Below are 22,027 nucleotides of genomic sequence, written 5' to 3' on the forward strand. Positions count from 1 at the left end.
ATATCTATGTATTATTTAGATAATTTATACATAATTATTTAGGGCCCTGCTTCACACGTATTCAAATTCTGAATTTCCCTATTTTTTCCATCAGGTGGAATTCTTACTAAAAATATCACTGGCTGGTGACCATGACGCTTCAGGTTGCTTGGTCTAGACAAGCAGTTCTGGGTCTCTACAAGAGGTTGTTACAAGAAGGCACCAATCTGCGCTACACCGATCAGGAGTTCTACAAGAGGAGCATTCAGAAAGAGTTCAGAGTTCACCAATCAGAGAAGATCCAGGCTGAACAACAGCGGCAGTTAGATGTAAGTCCGGGTATTGAAAGTTGAGAATACTACCAGCACGGAATAATTTTGCTTTACAAATTTGAATAGCATTTTTGGTCATAAGAGAAAAGCTCTCAACTAAGTAATGTACAATCCTATGTAAAAATATGCTATACAAAAGACTTTATGCATAGCAGTCTTTCAAAAATGTGGAGCAATTTGCGATGCGATACCTAGAAAATTATTCCCTGCAGCAGGGCTTGCCTTTCCCATTTTGGATAAAAATTTGTTTTTGCTAGGGTCTGTGCAGTTTATCATAGCACAGGTCATTCTGTGTATTATTTTCAGTATTATTATCAGTACTTTAATACAAAATAAAAAGGGGTCATTTTTACTGAGGGTAATTTGATCATTTAGATCAGTATTAAAAAAAGGAAAACCAAGTCAATGTCTTGAAGATATAAATATCTTGTGAAATATTTTTTTACAGCAAAAATGTGATTAGAAAAGGAGAAGAAAAGTGGTGTAATTGCAGGTAAATTGCCAATTCGTCCACTGCCAACTCGCCCACTGACCACATGGTCTCCTTTCATTTAGTCTGCCGGTAATGCCATTCCGTCCATCAACATTTCGTCTAACAGCCATTTGGTCCAATCATCACTTCGTCTAATCACCATTTCGTCTATGACCATTTCATCTCATAACCAGTTGGTCTAGTATCCATTTTATTTTTATTCATTTTGCACAATTTAACACTTAGTTTAATTAGACCTTATGGTATATGAACTAAATGGCAATTGGACCAGCTGGTTATTAGACGGAAAGGCATTAGACTAAATAAAAGTAGACCATGTGGTGAGTGGACGAATTGATGGTAGACCAAATGATGGTAGACCAAATGATAGTAGACGAGATGGCAATTGGAAGAATTGGCATTAGACAAATTAGACTTTATGAACAAAAATTGTTTAATGATGGTGACTTTGATGATAATTATTCTTTCTCTCTTTTTAATATTTTTTCTCTCTTCAGCGAGGGTTCTACTTTCTCCACAGTAAGCTTGGAGGACTTTTGTGACAGCATAATCATCATTCTGATTTTAGTGCAGGTACAAACTTTTAATTTTTAATTAAAAAATAATAATTCAGCACTTCTATCCATACCTCAAGGAGTATCATTTAAAAGATATAGATGATTTCAACCAGCGGAATGATAAGTTGTACCTGTGCAACAGTTGAATTTGAAAACGTTCTTACTAAAAATAAGAATGGATGAGTCTATTTTAACAAGAAACTTTGTAAAATGTAGATAGGGAAGTCTCATGTGAATGCAGTTATTGTATTTCTCCAATATTATAGATATGTAATCCTCCTTGAATTTACATAATATGCTAGATAAGTGTACCCAGGATTTAAATATTGGTTGTTTTAATGCAAGGCAACTGCATAAAACGGCCTATTTCTATCATACAGAATAAAAGACAAATTAATAAATAGGGCTCAAAGTATCCAATGATAATTAGTGGAGCATCCAAGGCCAGGAATGTGATGGCTTTGGATTAATTTCAAGCCTTGTGTACATACTGCATGTTTATTTCAGCTTAGTTTCAAAATGATAAGAGAAAACTATTTCCCATATGTATTACATGTCTTAAAACATTGTGGACAGAGAGTAATTGGAACCTGGGCAAGTTTTCTGCAACACTCATTTTCCATGGAGGCATAGACACTTGCCCACATATGAGGACTAGGTTTACCATGGGCATGGGTTAATGTATTGTGATATTTTATCTTTATTATATTTCTGATGTGTGTGTGCATTTCAGATACTTAACTATCAGAAAGAAGTGTGACTAGCGGTTATCATGGACGGACAGACAGGTGATTCATTTGTGAAAAGTATGTACGCTGATAACACACTGATGGAACCTAGTGACATCTTGAAGATTCTGAAAGAATTCACACTATGTTCCAGAGACAACTCCTTCAGGATTGCTTTGACCGATCCCAACATTCGCTCGTTGACTGATTACTTCCAGCTGAGTGCAGAAGGTGTATCTAGTGAGCAAGCCCTTGCTGTCGAATGCTGCACAGAATGCTTGAGGTGTCTTCGGAATGCTTGTGCCGGATGCGTGAAGAACCAGGAGTTGGTGTTGACTTCATCGGTGATTCCATCTGTGCGACAGCTTTTGATGTTTCTCCTTGAGAAAAGTCAATTGGAAGAGCCATATGTTGTACTGCTGAGGTGCTGCGTCCAATTCCTGAATAATCTAGTCAGTGGATTTGAGAATGGGCAGAGAGCAGTATGGAAGGACCTCATCCATGATTTGATGCTTCGACTTCTGCAGGTTCCTGATAGTAAGGTGACCCAGTACTCCTGCATACTTCTTCAGGCTCTTCTTGAGTGCTCAGAAAACATTGGAAATTTTGCAGAGGCTGTAGATTCACCGAGAAGCCTGGAGGCTGTTTTGGTTGCTTGTTCAGAGGAAAATGAGCACGACTTCAGTCTCCAGCTCGTCCAGTTCATGCTGCGGTCCTCCGCCATCACCTCCTCATTATTTGACCAGCTTAGCATCTCCTCGCAGATACTCTTACTCCACATAGCCAGTGCTTGCGTTTCCTCCGAGTCCCGTCAGCAGCATCCAGGAATATCCAAAACCATATCCGACTCTTTACTGTTGTGCTTTGCCCAGAAGTTCAAGAGCACTGCTCACTGCATCCTGAGCCTAGCCATGAAAGATGGCCATGAAGAGGACCAAAATCCTCAACTTGTGATGTCTCTCTTGGACGTTCTATGTGCTGTCTCTGCTGAAACTGACCTTCAGTCATGCCTGCAGGAGATGGACTTTGTCCTGGAAGCCAGCCTAGAGCAGCTGGAAATGGTAGAGCAGGTTGGCCGAAGCAGCGATAATGCCTTCAGCGTCAAACAAGACCTTACTGGAACTGCTACTGCGGATGCTGCAGAGCCTGGGCATGGCTTCAAGACAAACTTGGTTCAGCTCATTGGAAACCTGTGCTTCCGCCACAGAAGAAACCAGGACAGGGTCAGGGAGCTGAAGGGAATTCCGACCATACTCCAACAGTGCAACATTGACAGCAAGAATGTCTATATCAACCAGTGGGCCATACTGGCCATCCGTAATCTTTGCGAGAACAATCCCGAGAACCAGGCTGTCCTGCTGTCGCTTGAGAACCAAGGTGTGGCTGACAATGAAGCTTTGGCTAGGTTAGGATATGAAGCGGCGATGGGCGAAGATGGTCATATATATTTGAAAAATTTAAAAAGGTGAATCACTTACTCTCTATTAGGGTAGCTTAATTGTTATAACAAGCAACACCACAAAGTCAGCAATGTCACCTTCTAAACATATGAACTTGTCTTGGCACCAAAGGCAAAAAGAGCAATAAGTATCAAGAAGTAAAAAATCATGTTGATATCTGTATTCATTCTCAACGAATTAAAACAGGTTTCTCATTGAATTAAAACAAGTTTCGCATTTAGAGCTTTATCTGAGAGATGTAGGATGTGTTCATTTTAAGACAGATTCTGAATGGGTTTCTATATTGTGGCTACAAATATATTCTTAGAAAGAGAAAGAGAAGAGAGAGAGAGAAAGAGTGAGGGTGAGAGAAAGGAGAGGGAGTCATATGCAATTATAAAGAAAGAAAAACATTCATTTCAATATTTTCCCCTTTTACACTGGCCTCTCTGTTTCCTTCTATGTCACCCCTCTATTCCTCTCGTCTGTCTTTATCCTCTTCATTTTACACCTCACTCCCCACTCTATTCCATATCTGCCTCGCTTGCTCTCCCTCTTCCACTCCTCTCTCATCTTCCCCTCCCTCTCCAGGACAGTGTGTATGCTTTTAGGAGAGTACTTCAAGGTTCCCCTATTCCCACTTTCCTCACTTATCTCTTGTATATCCTGTCTCTCACCTTTTCATCCTTTAAAATTTGCAATCTATACAATCAAGATTTTGAAAATCTTCATTCTATTAAAAATATATACTATATTTATTTGTATAGATTCATTTCTATGACTGTTTCACATGAAAAGCAGATACATACCATACTTGGACATTTCAGACAAATTTGATTTCATGGCATTTAAAAAACTATTTTGTGACATTATACGACCCTCAGACAAATGCAAGTTCGTCTAGCACCAATTTCCTTCGGTATTGTGCCCAGGGGTGTTTCTTTAACAGCTAAAATCATTTTTAATTGCGATAAAATTGACAATAACATTTCATAGGTCTACAGCTGTTTAATTGATCATGGCTCATCGTGAATCACCCCAAGACATCAATAGTTGTATTATATTGAAAGGCTCTACTATAAAATGGGATTACAGAAGTATTCAATGAGTTGGGCAAATAGTACATGAATCGAAGAAGAGAGCAATATTGACATTTTCTTTTATCCAATGGAGACAAGTCTTTCATAAATCATTATTTTAAACCATAATATACTACACAATATAGAACTTAAGAACATCAAATTTTGTACAAAAGCATAGTGATAGAGAATTTGTTAGATTTCACTGCTTCATCTAATGTGCTCTCATATTTCACAGGCATATCGTAAAGTCCAAAGTAAGTGTTTTTAATGGAGTACTAAAACATAATTATCAGTAATATCACTCCCTCCATGTACACCCATTTGACAAAGTGCTACACATGCATTATCTGGGCAATAGTAAGATCTTGCTGGTGTCTAAACTGAAAGCCTGTTGTTCCACTGGATTACACCTGGGCCCCGTCTTACAAAGAGTTACGACTGATCTGATCAATCACAACGTCAACATCTATTATGCATGTTTGTTCAAAATATTTTCTAACTATAATGTATATTCATGCATTCATTGTTTTCTTGAAAATTTACTGTACTTCGGTATGGATGGATTTCCATAAAGTTACGATTGATTGGATCAATCGTAACTCTTTGTAAGACGGGGCCCAGGCCTTACTATACCCCCTCCATAGACTAAAGTCCTTCTTGTACAGGGAATCTCTGCCCAAAATTTTCTAGATTTCTACAATTAAAACATTTTTCATCACAATATAGGTCTACGAATGATTCAAGACTTATTCAGGATTTATAGTAATCAACATCACCTCAGTGCAAGTTTATAACACATTACACACTACTGTGTGAGTAAAAAAAAACATTGTCACGTCATGAATCCCCATTTGAAAGAAAGTACATTTCATGAATACATTATTATATATGGCCTGAAAGAGTATTTCCTCCCAAATGATTTAATACCATATTCATGTGGTATGTGTTAACGCTTGGATAATCAGGAGTTATTTTGTACTGTGATGTAAAGTTCAATTTGCGCCAAAGTAAGGCATTGTTGCAATGACTGAATCCAGATACCAATGATGTCACAATCCTACACGAGTTAGCATATTTGCACATCTCTTTTCAATGAAATTAACTTTGAGAATTAATACTAAAAAGTGTTTATGATTATAATACAATCATAATGTAAATTACTGAAAATGTGTTTTGGAATGGATTCCAATGCAACCTTTGTAGGGTTATGACAATGACATCTGGATTCATTGCAGTCATGCCTTACTTTGGCACAAGTCAAAATTTACACCACTACAAAGAAGACCTTTTATCCAAGCGTGAACACATACCACATTAATATACATGTAGTATTAAATTGTTTGGGAGAAGATACTCTTTCTGGCCATATATAATAATTGATGTGCTCATGTCATATTTTCCCCTTAAAGTGGGGATTTGGGAGATGTCAAGTTTTTTTGTTTTGTTCACTCGCACTGTACAAGAATCACATACAAATCAAAACCCTAGTTTTGAGGGAAAATACTACATTGAGCTTAGGGGGCATAGTTCCCTCGCACTGTGTGAGAGATGGCTAGTCGTCTGTGGAGGAGAAACCCCAAAGAGTAAGACAAATCTTTAAACTCCAAACAGATCGATTTCAGTTGTACCTCGTGCCCAGCTTGGTATGTTGAGCCAGACTGATGGAGGTTGGACTATACTGCCCAACTGTGGCAAAAGGAAGCAACTGACAGATCAGTCAAATTTGAGTTATTGTTGTTTCTGAAACACCCTTTGTATGTTGCACGTTCAGGCAAAGTTTGGGGAAGGAATGATCGTTCTATGGGAAGATATTGAAGAAAATATGCTGTTAAATTGCATTGACGCCTATGTAAATGACAAACACACATTGCTCATTTACAACAAATGATACTTTTGGATCTTGCTTCCTTTTGCCAAAGTATGGCAGTATATATTTCAATTCATTAACATTCTTTAAAAAATACAATCACATAAACAAGGATAAAATGGTAAAATGAATAAAAATAAAATAACTTAAATAATGATATAAACAATATGAAAATGATAGAAATGTAAAAGAAATGAAAAGAAAATGAAGCGGATGAAGGGAGTCAGAAAGGCCATTGACCTGTCAAAGCCAATTTTTAGTGTCAAACACAGCAGTTACATGGTATTCATAATGAAGAGATTATATTAGCATCTAAACTATCAAACATCAACTGCAGACTCTCTAGGGTCCTCAGCTTCCTCCTGATTTTATACTGATTGGCGCTTATCCTATGGTCTCTCAGCACCAGTTTCTTCAGGTTGTCAAACGTTCCAGGTTTTAGGACATACACGCTTGGGTGCGAAATACCACCCCTGTCACGCAAGTCTTTGTAAAGACTGTTACGATCACACAGTTCCTTGTCAACCTGGTAATGAGATATAAATATATTGTAAATCTTAATTTAGAGTAAACCGCCCCCCTCGACAAATTTCATTACTACACCGCTGCATGAAACTTTTTGACTACGCCACTTGATAAAAGCGCAATCAGCGGCCAAGATCTGAAGGGGGGGAGGGGGTCAATTTGACCCTTCAGTATATCCTGGTCTGAAATAGCCCAGTTAAATTAGGGTTAAACACATTTGATTGTATGAAATTTCTCTTTTAATTGAAATTACTGTAATATGCAGTGTTTTCAGTTAACAAAGTATGACAGTTTTTATTAGTCTTGTTAGTATTGAATCAATATTTACCCCTAAATAAGTAGTTAAAAATCCATACATTTATCACATAAGCCTGTTAGAAAAAAAATCATAAAGAAAATACAAACTGATAAAGAAATTGCTTACCAATTGCAGATGCTCATTAGTGATATCATGCCGAGTGAACTGGGAAGAGGTAAACTCCAGCTCTAAAAACACCAGATAATACGGTATAAGCTTGTCCACGAATGCTGGGTATAAAGAAAGACAAGAGACATAAATCTTTTTTAAAATGTATCAAGACAAGATAACTATTTTACATGATATACCATCCTTCACTAAGACAACTCTCCCACTTGATGGGTTGGGGCAACAAAATCGTGTGATATCCATGTAACAGTGGTATCAGCTTTTTCATTTCACAGAGAAGATCAGTTCAAATGGGGTTAAGTTCTGATGATGTCTAATCATAGTAATTCAGATGGAAATTGAGGATCTTTAATGGATTTGCTGCAAAACAAATACAAAGTTTTACCACCGTTACATTGGCATAACATCGGCAATACATTCTCAGGTGTGAATCTGCAATACATCATGATGCTTGAGAAGTAAAACTTGGTGAGACACCATTTATTTTTGCTGGTAATATTATGCATACATTTGCCTTCTTTACATGAGACACGGTTTTGGAGTTCTGGTATGTCACAAAAATTGCCCCAACCCCAAAAATTTGAATAAACCTAATTTCATATAATGAAATACAAAAGAACAAGTGGGGATGTGACCTAATTTCATATAATGAAATACAAAAGAACAAGTGGGGATGTGACCTAATGAATATTCATGACAACTGTTTTCACAAAATATTGCTAAACTTTAAAATTCACTAACTTTGTTATTTGTTATCCGATTTTGATGAAATTTTTGGCATTTTGCTCAGTGAATTCTACTCTATTTATTTAGCTACAAATACTTTCAGCCCGGACCATCCCTTTAAAGCAGAGATCATGTAACACAAAACTCTGCAATTAATCATAGTGCTGATTTTTATAATTGAAAGCAGTAAGCACATAAACCAACTGAATGATCACTTTCGAAGATTTGTGTTAATGGGCCATGTTCATCTCACCTGGATGCGATTGAGGAATGAGTGTGCTTTCTGCCACAGCATATTCGACTAGTCTTGTTCCAGACCAACAAGAAACAGCGGCATGGAGAGCATCCTTCAAAACCTTCTGATTCATCTTCTCGTTTCGAACATTCAAAGTCAGACCAAGCCTGTAATCCTCAAATTTATGATAGATAGACAAATTAGAGAGTGCTGCAGTGAGTAGTAAAGGAATGAATTAAATTGAATAAATGAATGAATAAAGAAAGTAACGTGTACAACATGAATGAGCAAAGGAATTTAATCTCTTGAAATATAAAGCAATCAATATCAATTTATGCAAAAAGACATATAAATTTACTTATGAAGGAATGCAGGAATGGATGATGGAAAGTTGGCTGAACCAAACAAGAAACCCACCCTTTGTGTTAGGCAGAAAAGGATTGCCATCACTCTAATTGCACCCACTATGTGACTATAGAGAGGGGGGGGGACATGTTTTCTGAAGAGAAAAATATTTACAAGCCCATCCCCCCTCCCGGCTCCCACTAAAAAGCAACAAAAAAGGCCAAAATTATTTATGGCGCATTATCCCATCAATATCTCTTTTTTTCTGCAAACACCTGTTTCTCTTCTTTTTTTGGGGGGGGGGGTATCCCCTCCTTGGATCAACCACTGCTGTTGTAGAGCCTCCAAACTTACCTGTAAAGAAACTCAAAGCAAGGAGATCTATGATGATAGCCGACAAATCGAATGATGTCACCCAACCTTGATCTATACAGTCCGCTTGCCTGGGTGACCACAACTTCATATTCCTCGCCAACCTCCACTTCATCAATTAAGTATGTTCTGGGCTGACTCTCATCACTTTAGGATATTCAACAAAATATAAATTTAAAACCAGTCAAATTTTGAAAGAAATCCCGTATGTTGTAACATACGAATCGCCTTTTATCTAATGAATTCTGTAATTTCCATCCAATTCCAGCAGGCCATGGGTTTATATCAAAGTTAAACGTACAACATATAATTTGTATCTGAACCTTAAGCAACATGCAGTTTTTATCTCTAATAAAACAACATGCAATGTGTATTAAAATCAAGCAGCGTACAAGCTGAACAAAGAAGTAGTAATGAATTAGGAAATGGAAATAAAGGTGGATTAAAATTTTGAGTTATATTAGAATTCACAACAACATGTACTAGTTGTACCAAGTAGTGCATATTAAGAGGGATCAACAATGATTATGGCTTCATGGGTGTTGTGTAGGGTTTTATTTTTTAAACGAAGAAATAAAATCTAAGAAACTTTGTTTATATAGTTTAAGAAATTACTCACACATCTTCAAGTTTGATGAATTCAAGAAACGCCGCATAATTTAAGAAAACCATCTGTGGCCTTTCATCCCATATCCAAGGAGATATAGCAATCGTCAGAGTTTCAGAGCTACCATACCCTCCACATACTAGATATATTCCTGTGTAAAAAAAAAGAAGAGAAATGTAATAACGTAATCATCTGCAAGTATGTTTTCTTTTTTTTTATCTTGTCTTATTTTTATGGTGTAGGGGCAAGTATTCAATTAATACCTGACTTATAAAATTATTCTCAACCATTAAAGGACAAGTCCACCCCAACAAAAAGTTGATTTGAATAAAAAGAGAAAAATCCAACAAGCATAACACTGAAAATTTCATTAAAATCGAATGTAAAATAAGAAAGTTATGACAATTTAAAGTTTTGCTTAATTTTACAAAACAGTTATATGCACATCCAGGTTGGTACGCAAATGAGGAGACTGATGACGTCATCCACTCACTATTCCTTTTGTATTTTATAATATGAAATATTCTAATTTTCTCCTCATTGTCAAGTGAAACAATGACTAATTCCTCCCTGAACTTGTGGAACTAGTATTATTTAATACTATATGGTTCAGTTAAGTTGGTCCTTATTGTCAAATATGTAAAAAATGAAATATTGTATAATTCAAACAATAAACAAGGCAAACGCCAAGCGTTGTCTCGCCTGCATATTGCAGTCATGAAGAGACTGCATGTCAAAACTACATGTATGCTATATGACTTAGATGGACCTCTGTTACGAGTTTGGCGATCCCACCTCGAAGCTATAGAAAGTTATTGTGTGTACAACACAGCAGTGCCAGTCATGGAAAGTTCATTGACCTTTGACCTTAATCAAATTCGACTCATATTCGAACTTGACCTGTGCCTTCAGGAGATGGACCAGTCTGGTATGAATTTGGTGATCCCACCTCGAAGATATATAGAAAGTTATTATGTGTACGACACACAGCACAGTGCCAGTCATGGAAAGTTCATTGACCTTTGACCTTATTCAAATTCGACTCATATTCGAACTTGATCTGTGCCTTCAGGAGATGGACCTCTGGTATGAATTTGGTGATCCCACCTTGAAGATATTATGTGTACAACACAGCACAGTGCCAGTCATGGAAAGTTCATTGACCTTTGACCTTATTCAAATTCGACTCATATTCAAACTTGACCTGTGCCTTCAGGAGATGGACCTCTGGTATGAATTTGGTGATCCCACCTCGAAGCTATAGAAAGTTATTGGGTGTACAAAGTTATTATGTGTACAACACAGCACAGTGCCAGTCATGGAAAGTTCATTGACCTTTGACCTTATTCAAATTCGACTCATATTCGAACTTGACCTGTGCCTTCAGGAGATGGACCTCTGGTATGAATTTGGTGATCCCACCTCGAAGCTATAGAAAGTTATTGGGTGTACAACACAATCGTTGACGACGACGCCGACACCGGAAATAGTGATACCTATGTCTCGCTCTGCTACGCAGGCGAGACAAAAACAAAAGAAAAAGTGAGTGAAGGACATCATTGACTGTCTCATCTATTGTCGCTTAATTGTGCATATCACTGTTTTGAGAAAAATAGGCGAAATTTTAAAATGTCATAACCTTCTTATTTTACATCTGATTTTGATGAAATTTTCAGTGTTATGCTAGCTTAATTTTTCTCTATTTATTCAAATCAACATTTTTCTGAGGTGGACTTGACCTTTAAAGCTTAGAATGAGTCAAACATTCATTGAAAATTAAAACATTGATTTACCCCATGACATACCTTTTAATTTCTTTACACGTATACATTAATGTGCAATTTATGTTAGGTTTAATTCTGTATACTTTATGATTTACCAGTACTTTTGTTGTACATGTAATTGTATACGGGTGTGGTTTTTATATGTAACCTTTTGATGTCATCACTCATAGGCCTTTTCAGGCCGGCCGTCTGCTGACGGGTGTGATTTTTTAATAAAGAATAAACTAAACTACTACTACATTACGTTACTTTATTTCACCTTTTGCATATTTTCTCTTGAGAGAGGCCCAAACTCCTCCATCTATCCCTAGTATCACTTCCAGATGCGGCCATATTCGTTTCATGATTCCATCATCAAAACCCTGCTGGAACAGCCTCCTAAGCTCCTCCGCCCGCTCTTTGTTCCCACCTTGAAGTTGTCTAATCAAGGAATCCAAGATGGCATTTTCCAGGATGATCGTATTGTTGATGGTTCCATGCTCAATGTCGCTGACCAAGGATTCCCAGGACTGTTCCAACTGATTCATCATGTGTTCAATGTTTAGAATGAATGGAGAGAAAACAATGCCTATGCTAGAATCTCTTAGGGCAAATAGAAGATGAATATAATTTGAAGCCTCAATAGACGCAATCAAGAACCCAACTTTTGGAGTTGCATAATTGTAAAGTCCCCAAGATGGCGGTAACGTCAGAGCTGTTTCGATTGTCCCACCGTTTTTTGCAGTGGTCGTGACTGGGGTAGCATACAGATACAGCCACTTCTGACTGAGGCGAAGCTTTGGACAGAGGTTACATAGATTTGCATACAAGACATCCCATCTTTCTCGCAGGATTCCCGCCCTATCTGCGTGACCGAAGAACTTTGAGGGTCCTGTGGTTCCCGAGGTCCTCACAAAACTACCCATGGTTTTCGGACTCAAGACGTTAGCAGCACCCTCCATGGTGCGTTCAATGTAAGGTTTGTAATCCTCATAGGTGATCAGAGGATGCCCCTTCCGAAAGTCCTCACAAGATTTCACTTTCTCCAACATGAATCTCTTGCTGTACTCTGTGTTGGCGTTGTCTTTCAGATGCTTAAGGAGGAACTTCTCTTGACTTGCCCGAGGAGTCTTCCATGATTGAATGGCAAGGCGAAGGAAGGACAATCCATGAAGATAAGAAACAGTGGCAGAGAGGATGTGACAAAAGAAGGTGATGATGTAATCATGTTCAGGCAAGGGAAGGGTTGCAAGATAAAGGCATAAAAAGAACAGGCAAACGAAAAGAGCTCCAAGACCTGGGAATAAAAAAAGAATAAAATCATTTACAAATCAAGCTTGTTTCTACATTGATCTACATAGTCATGTAACTTTAAATTAACAACCTTTATTAAGCTCCCCTGGGTCAACTATGTAAAGCTCATTTTCTATTCTTTTCTTTGTAATATATATATCTATGAGTAAAGTGACCCTTTTTCAATAATTATCTATGGTATCTGAACTACAATCTTACATTGCAGGGCCAGGCCAAGTGTGGCCTGATTTTGTGACACCCAAGGCATCTAAAATAATATTGAGTAACTAGTGTCATTAGGCCTATAGTATACATCCAGTCCAGTCAAATATAAAACTATGGAACATTTATGAAGAGTATTGTCAGTGATTTTTGCTGACTAATTTGCTCTCAGCCAATCAAATGCAAGGATTTCAATAGCTTATTTTTTTTTTTTGAAGGAGGGAGGGTTCAAGCTGAATGAAATGTTGACCCCCCCCCCCCCAAAAAAAAAAGGGGGTCTTCACCACAAATTTTAGGTTTCCAGTAAACTAGTTTTAGGAACGTAGTGAGAACAGCCTCATAGACCAGAAATAGAAACAGACCAAAAGCTTCAATCTCTGACTCTGTACCACCAGATGGTCTATTTTAGTTACACATTTTTACATTGTGGTAATGTGGTTGGTAGTCAAATGTCAGCATTTTTAAATAAAACCTCACATGGATAATCATATCATAGACAGCTAAAATCCCTGTTTTGATGAGTTTTAAAAAAAAAATTCACTTTTTATTTTTTTTAATGAAACTAGAGGTGGTCCAGCAGAAGAACTGACGAAATAAGAGAGAGACTTAAGCTTTTGTTTTGGTCTAGCATAATCAAGGCTCACTATAGACCAAAAGCTTCGGTCTCTGTTATGTTGGTTGTTCAGCTGAACTCCGTTGGCTTCACTCACCAAATACAGAGAAATTCAAAAAATAAAAAATTGTTAAAAAACTCCTCGAAACAGACGGCTGCCAGCTGTCTAGGCTCACTACTGCTTGAGCTCTTTCAAATTTCAGGGCTTAATTTCTCTCAAATGTTTTCATTTCCTCAACAGAAATTTAGGAACATAAATTGTTTTTCTTATGATTATGCTACCTATAAATACAACGTAATACTAACAAACATGCATCAATGAAATAATATATGCCCTCGATCCTGGGTATACCATCTTTGAAAAAAAAAATAAGGAAATCAATAATTATATATTCAACAAACAATGTTTGTTTTCTTGCAATTAAATAATTAACATGGTCATGGCCTGGAAAAGGACATGATTTGGCAAAAATTTGCATAACTTTACAAAACAGGCGTTGGTTCCACTCACCGATTACACAGAGACAGGGAAAAAAAAATTTATGTTTTAAAAACTCCTCCAAACAGACGACTACCAGCTGTCTACCTACATACAGTTGATCGGGTTTTCTTCTTAACCCTGGGCCCTGGCCTTGTATCCAGAAGATGGATGCTTCATGTTGTGGTGACGTATACGCGAGAACGCATGCGCAAAATTTTAGGGAAAGTCCCTCTTGCAGAGAATGAGTATAGTCTTTAATTCAAGACTTCTTTAATTTGTAGCTTTAACAAATACATAATAAAATAACAATCAACACAACTTGCGAGGCGGATATCTTCATCTCTTTTTGTTCAAATCACTTTGTGTAGTTTTTTCAACCAGTTTGCGGTATTTTCATAGGGATTGGCACATAGAAATATTCTGAATACACAGACCCATAAACACGTTTATATTTTTCCATCAATAATATAGGAGTCTGAGAGTTAGAGGTCTCGAAATCTAGCACAACCGTATTGATAAAATACACTAATATACTAATTTGGAAGCAGCAGGGGTTGCGGAACTAATATGAATGGGGGTGGGGGCTCAAATGAACGTTAAGAAGGGGGGCTAACATGCTGCATTGAATCATAATTTGATGATAATTTTCACGTTATTATAGGCCCACTGAAAAAAAAGTGGACCCCTCCCCTTCCCGAAGATTTGTTCACTTCTTCTTCGCAATTGTCTCCTAATTTCATCTGATTGATCTCATTGATTTTCTACTTTCACACAAGCCAACTTTAATTGGCACGAAGAGTTTCATTCTTCTTTAATGATTACATTAAGATCTTCATAGACTGTATAAACAACAAATAGATCTTGGCTTTAAACAATGTTAAAGATATAGCTGTTATATCTCAAACTTGAAAGTGGAGATATAAACGGAGCGAAGTTGAAAGTGGGGGGGGGGGGGGGGAACAGGAAACAGGGCACCTTTTTTCATTCGAAAAAAGAGGGCACTATATCTTAAACATGGCCGTATATGCAGAAATTTTTCGCTGGGGGTAGCATGCGTAAACTTTTTGGGAAAAACTCGAAAGTGAGGGAGCGAAGCGACTGCAGATTATCATAGAGATGCTTTTGTATTTGGTTAAGTGAAATTGATGGATTTTGTGCCTACTTTCCAGTGGCGGACCGTGGCCGGAGGAGACAAAGCATTGTTCACAAACAATACAGTGCCCCTCCAATCAAATTATTGTCTTCTCCGGGTCACGGTCCGCCACTGCTACTTAATTTCGGTGAATTTTTTGAAAATCTGCAGTAAAATAATGTGAGTTTTCAAAATTTCCGGGGGAGGGGCAACTGCCCTTCTGCCCCCCCCCCCCCCTCTGCTGCGTAGTCCTACGGCCATGACCTTAACAAATAAAAAAATGACTTACCCCTCAATGCATATAGGTTTATTTTCACAAGTTTTTTCATTTATTATGCACCTGCAGAAGGAAGTGTGTAAAACGGCGCTCAATAAAGAAACCGGGCGCTCCTCGGGCACAAAAAGAGTGGTTTTAATTGGTTTTTCAGGACAACTCATCTGATTATGAATAACAGGCACGGCCATGAGAAGGCAAAGGGGCACTCGTTAACAAATAAAACGGGTCCTCTCAGGTGACAGGGGCACAGAACACGTTCGTGGGGGAACTTTTCTTAGGTAATTAAAAGGGGCACTGATACGTACGACAAAGGACTCCTATAAGAATGTAAGGGAGCAATATCATTGCTCAGACATAAAACGAGTCCTTTTCAGGTGAAAGAGGCGCAGAACACGTTCGTGAGGGGCACTTTTCTCCGAACTTTTCCTGGGTAAAAAGGGACACTGATTCGAAAAAGCGCACTTGAAAGGCATGGGAGCACTTGCTCAGACATTAAACGGGTCGATTCTTCTCAGGTGAAAGGGGCACCGGACATGTTCGCGAGGGGGGAATTTTTCGTTTAAATTTGGCACTGGTACGAGATATGGCACTTGATAACACATACAGCGGGTCCTTGTCAGGTGAAAAGGGAACATAACACGCAGTGGCGTACCTAGGATGTTCCACAGGGGGGGGGCAAAACCGTCCGCCAAAATATTTGACATGCAAAAAAAAAAAAAAAAAGTCTTCAATCACATATAAAGGAGATTTCGTACCAGAAAAAAAATTGACAAGCAAAAAAAAAGCTCGTCAGGGGGGGGGGGCGAAAAAGGTTTTCAAGCTCATCAGGGGGGCAGACTGCCCCCTGCCCCCCGTAGGTACGCTAGTGATAACACGTCCGTGAGGGGCATTTTTTTTAAAATAAAAATTATACGAGAAAGGGAACTTGGTAACACCTAAAACCGGTCCTCTTCCGATGAAAGAGGCGCAGTACACGTTCGTGAGGGGGCATTTTCATGCGTAAAAACTGTACTCTTTCAGTGCTTCAAAAAGTGGGGGGGGGGGCACTGTGATCGACCCCCAGGATCACCGCCCCTGAAAGGAAAATTGAGAATAAAGATTGTCAATGAGAATTATGCCTCGCTGGTTATGACAAACGATGAGGCTCTTCCCGGCCGTACTGAGGAGAAAAACAAATTTTGATAGCACCGCTTCCACAAATAAAGGCAATGGACCCAATATTTGGTTTGGGTGAAATTGGGTCTTTTGTACTCACCTTCGTGTCATCTTTATATAACGGACAATTTTTTCATCATCATCCATCAACTATGATATCAAAAATCTCTCCAATAAAATAATGTATTGTTACTCCGCCACCAATGACCATAGGCCTATATAATTGAGATAGATGAAAGTATCAGAGTAGTACGTGATCTTTGCTGGTCTTATTCATGTGACTTCAGCTTTTCCTTCCAAACACGTAGCGTCGTCGTGACAAACAATGGAATGGAGATAATTAGCTCTGCAGAAATTTAGATGTTTGTAGACGTGATTCGTCGTTAGAATGTCCAATAGAAGTTTATGCGGCGACGTTGTGTGAGATCTTGCGAGAGATGCGTTTTGGTATCAATGAGTTGGTAGAAAGGTACATTTCTTCAGCCTGTCGCCTATAAGATGTAAATAATTATGATTCTGTTTTATAATCATTAGCATCCCGGATGCGACACAACGTTCGAAGCGTCCCCAGGGAGGTCTAGGCCAAATACTTTAAAATATTCATTTCTTTTCTACATAGGGCCTATTGACTTCACTGACTGCTTATAATCCATCCTATAATGATGGATCCATGCATGTCCTTCTGTCATTGAGTTTACTTAAACTTTTATTTTCTGATTATAAATCGGGTAAAATCAAAGGAATCCATCGCTGACATTATGACAAGAGGAGCCGTGCTTTACCCAACTGCAGCAGTTGTCATAATTGCACTAATAGAAACAATTATCATTACCGTGACTGTCTTTGGAAACGTCTTCGTGATTGTGGCTTATGTTCGAGACTCGCGTATTCGATCTAAAAATGGAAATCTCTTTATTCTGAATCTCGCTATAACGGACTTTTTTATCGGTGCATTCAGTCTAACTTTCAACCTATCAAGGTTCATCGTGGGGCATTGGCCACTTGGTGAAATTGTTTGTAGGTTATGGCTAGTCCTGGACTATACGGTGAGCTGGGTGTCTATTCTAACCATGGCTTACATCAGCTGGGACCGTTACTGCATGGTTACCATGGGTCTCAAGTACAAACTATACCAGACCAAGAAGAGGGTAGGGCTGATTCTTACGTCAACATGGACGATCGTAATAGGTTTCTTCTCCTTTCTAGAGTTCACCTGGAGTTTCATGACCGGTCAAACTGATGCGGATCACACTGAAACATGCAGAATGGCGTTCGTCTACAACCGTTTTGCGACATTGTTCATCAACTTTATTTCCTTTATCACCGTACTTGCCGTCGCAATCGTGTTGAACTGTTTCGTCTACCTAAACATTCGGAGAAGAACAAAGGAAAGTGGTGACCGTCAAACTCCCACGTATTGCAATGAACAGATTCCAAAGCAAACCTCTGATGCTGTCACCAAGAAACCCATATGTACTAGCTTGCATGTCAAAGGTTTTTGTCATCAAAAGTCGAACTTAGGGAAAACGATTTCGCCTACTGTCGGTGACACTCGGAGCACTGAGGCTGCGAGATCGAAGCGAGACGCAGGCATCAACAGCTTTGAGATGACGTCCCCTGATGCAATTAGAATACACCTACGAGACAAGAATAGCAGAAACAGACTAGCCAAGCATCGAAAAGCATCCATCGTTTTGAGTATCCTCACAGGATGCTTCATACTCTTCTGGACACCTTACAAAATAATGACCATCGTCTTTTCCTTCTGCGGATCCAGCTGTGCTTCTGCTGTTTTGTGGGAGGTTCTAGAAGTTATGGTATGGTGCAACTCGACTGTAAACCCATTCATTTATGCTGCCACGAATGTCCATTTTCGCAGAAACTTTAGCCACTTTCTGTTTCTTGACCGTTGGCCATGCGGAACAGTTTCTCGTAAAGATCACCATACGGCTGAAGCCCACGGAACAGGCAACTAGTAAAACGGTTTTAGGCAGTGCTGGTGGACACAATTCCCTACTCCAAATGGACTTGGAATTTTCTGTATCTGGAAACTTTGTATGTGTAAGTCTTGACTGTGACCGTTTTACAATTTCTTTAATGCATTATCAAGCCGAATAGAAAAAAATGAATGCTACCCTTTCAACAATCGCCACTCAATTAAGTGTAACATTACCTTAACAGTGACTTAAGTAGATTACAGAGGAGAAATGTATTTCAATTGGAATTGATATGGCTTTTTGGATAAAAACATAATCTCATAATCTGATATTATGGTTTTACAACTATACAGCAAATTGAAAGTATTGTGTGATTGTTTTAGAGTGTATATAGGCAGTTATGCCATTGTCATAATTAGATTAATGTTGTTTATTTTGAAATTCTGAAATAGGCCTATAGAGAGAAATGAAGAGGGGAGGGGGCAAATTATAATTATGGTACAATCGAATAAAGCTGCCACTTTTTCCTGAACGTCTTGTTAATGCATAGGTAAAGCCTATTGTTTGTAAAAAAAAATACCTGGGTTTTGCATGTTCATTTTTGTCTGTGTTTCATTCTACACGCGATCTTCATAAGATATGAATGTATACTGCTGGTCCAATAACATAAAATGTGTTAGAATTTGAATGTTAATAATGATAATAATAATAACGTTTTATTTACCCAGGGTAGCTACTTCAGTTAGGAAACTGCTCTACCAGTGGGCCCTGCATAACATAATATGTTATTATTACCCTAGTCCAATCTAAATGCTAAGCGCCTAGCAAGAAGGCAGAAGGTCCCATTTTTATAAGTCTTTGATATGAATCGGCCAGGGATGGAATCCACAACCTCCCGATCATGAGGCGGGCACTCTACCACTGAGCTCTACGACTGATGACACTATTGTTACTAGTTCCATTTTCGCTAATGTCATCTGTCGACTTTGTTATTTATTATATGCATAGTTGTTCAAAATCTGTTGTAATTTAATTCGGATTTGCCACATCAATAATAAATCCATAATTAATTATCCAAGAATTTTTAACATGTTGCAACTTTTCATAATTATTTTGTACTTGCCTAATTTGTTTTTAATTTTCACATACGTACGCTCAGCTTTACACATCTACGCAAGATATGAATGTATACCAATGTGGGTCACATTCGGGGCCGCGGAACCACAGGCCGCACCCCCTCTTTTTTAACCGTGAACAAAAATCGTAAAATCAGCATCTAATTGTGATTTTTGGAATGGTCAGCGCCCCGGCCCGGCACTTTGGGCTCAGCCGAAACTGCATGAATTGAAAGAGTAGAACAAGAGTAGATGGATGTGCAGGAATATTCGGCCACCGTACATACTTTTGTTTGTTGCTGAAAAGCGGAAAAAACTATACGTATATGGGGAGTGGCAGTATAACTATAGTGTTCACCCTTATTTCGACCAGGAGCTAGGAAATTTTGTGTCATCAATTTGAAAGAAATAAGATTACTTTTCATAAATTATATACCTACTTCTACTTAAATTTAATACGCGAATAGATATACACTTTCATACTTTCTGCCAAGAAACAGACGAGTCCTATAGCCGAGGAGTTGGGGGAACGGGGTAGGGAAAAGGTGTGGGAAACAAACAGGAAAGGCAAATAATTTAGTCATTCTGCCTCTAGTGCATAAAGGAATTTTTTGTATGAAGTGAGAAAGGACGTCTCGATCGGGTTTTATTGAAAAAAAAAGAGAAAAACTATATGAAAATTGCTACTCGCCTAATTCTTCTCTTTTCCTCTCCCCCTTTTTTTTTTTTTTTTTTTTTTGGGGGGGGGAGGGGGCAACGCTCCTGTCTATATACATGCCTGCAGGTATGAAATGTATTTTTTTCTTTCGTGATCATTAGCAAGGGGGGGGGGGGACTCGGAGCATTGCTCCCCCTGGGGGGGGGGCAGTCAAATATATTGTTGTACACATGCGTGACCCCCATAAACGCGTTTATAGGGGTATTTTTTTCAGTTTAGGACGCGGGTATCAAAATTACAGATTTTCAAAGAAAAGGGCGGCCGGGGTCAAACGTATTAAGGGTATGTTTATTTTCCAAAGTTTTTTTAAGACTAGCCAAACGTGTTTAGGGTATGTTTTTTCCCCAAGCTTTTCCCGGGGTAATATTCTGGCGACAACTTGTTTAGGGGCCAAAATGTGTAAATAAAGCCCGCAGAAAAAAAAACTTGTTTAGGGGGTTATTTTACACACAGAGAAAAACTCGTTTAGGGGGTGTTGGGAAATAATTTGGTCGCACATGTGTACAGCAATACATTTGACTGCCCCTCCCCCTAAAAATATAAATTTCATGAAAATTTGATGTATATATAAAATGAGAAAGTCATTAGATTTTAAAAAGGTACTCCGGGCAGAAAAAAATTATATCTGCATCAATAGAGCAAAATTGACAGAGCCAAACGCTGAAACTTTCATCAGAATTTGATGAATGAAGGAAGTTATTGAATTTCAAAATTTAGCAATATTTTGTGAGATCGGTTGAATACATATGCCATCATAAATATGTAATATGTTGGCTGATGATATTCAAATTTTTCCTTTCTCTTACATGATTGTATGCTATTATTTCATATTTTCATACATGCATGATAATATGTATCCCTAGTAACAAAATAAGTTGCAGCAATTATTATTTTACACATTAAAATCAGTAGTTAATCGGTTTTTTTTATTATTCATAGAATTTGATTAAACTATTCACTTAATAGTCCGGGTTATAATTGAGCAAGGTGCCACTCGGAAAAGGAGAATTTTTCATATAGTGCTACTAGACCAGTTTTTTACGCTGAATATAAATATATGAGGTAAACAGGCTGTATCCTGAAAATTAACCTGTGAGGGCGCTTTATTCCAAATGGCCGCCATATTTTCCGAAAATTTGAATATTCGTACATAGATTTTGACATAAACATCCAATCGCCATAAAATTTGTGTCATATGAAAGCCAAATAAATTTCATACATTTTGGTACTATTTATAGGGGATAAATAGGTCATTTAGCTGAGATAGTAAGTAGAAAACTGCATTTTTTGTAATTTTTTTCTAAAAATTGAAAATTTTGCAAATACATGATTTTACATAATTCTAAGAAAAATGAATCAATTACCTTGAAATGTTCCATAAAACTGTATCGATATACTATTATCATGTGGATGAAATTCCAACTCTGTATCGTTTTCTTAGCAAATTTATAAGGTATCAAACTTGAATTCTTCAATATCAGAAATGTCGCTTTTCGTATGCATTTCCATAGACTAATACGTATAACAGTCATGTATAATACATGTATGTATAATGTATACCGGTGGTTAAAAATTAAATGCAATCTCTGCTTTTTAACCACTTGGAG

General features: G+C 38.0%; 3 protein-coding genes across 3 annotated transcripts; 2 read left to right on the forward strand and 1 right to left on the reverse strand.

Annotated features, from left to right (window-relative positions):
• The first annotated feature begins 1,301 nt into the window (after positions 1 to 1,301).
• On the forward strand, positions 1,302 to 3,757 carry LOC129274597 (ataxin-10-like). Its single transcript, XM_064108635.1, has 2 exons — positions 1,302 to 1,377; positions 2,095 to 3,757. The coding sequence occupies exon 2, from the start codon at positions 2,134 to 2,136 to the stop codon at positions 3,556 to 3,558; it is 1,425 nt and encodes a 474-aa protein (XP_063964705.1). The 5' UTR covers positions 1,302 to 1,377; positions 2,095 to 2,133; the 3' UTR covers positions 3,559 to 3,757.
• Positions 3,758 to 4,259: 502 nt separating this feature from the next.
• Positions 4,260 to 14,282, reverse strand: LOC129275089 (uncharacterized). The gene is made up of 7 exons (XM_064108634.1): positions 14,117 to 14,282; positions 11,758 to 12,774; positions 9,727 to 9,865; positions 9,090 to 9,254; positions 8,409 to 8,557; positions 7,427 to 7,530; positions 4,260 to 7,003 (listed from the first exon to the last, which is right to left on the reverse strand). Exons 2-7 carry the CDS (start codon positions 12,527 to 12,529, stop codon positions 6,764 to 6,766), a joined length of 1,569 nt encoding a protein of 522 aa, XP_063964704.1. The 5' UTR covers positions 12,530 to 12,774; positions 14,117 to 14,282; the 3' UTR covers positions 4,260 to 6,763.
• A 3,438-nt stretch (positions 14,283 to 17,720) lies between these two features.
• On the forward strand, positions 17,721 to 18,626 carry LOC129274135 (histamine H3 receptor-like). Its single transcript, XM_054910987.2, has one exon. It carries the CDS (start codon positions 17,721 to 17,723, stop codon positions 18,624 to 18,626), a length of 906 nt encoding a protein of 301 aa, XP_054766962.2.
• Positions 18,627 to 22,027: the final 3,401 nt, after the last annotated feature.

This window comes from Lytechinus pictus, chromosome 13, assembly GCF_037042905.1.
Source record: "Lytechinus pictus isolate F3 Inbred chromosome 13, Lp3.0, whole genome shotgun sequence".
NCBI classification, from domain to species: Eukaryota; Metazoa; Echinodermata; class Echinoidea; order Temnopleuroida; family Toxopneustidae; genus Lytechinus; species Lytechinus pictus.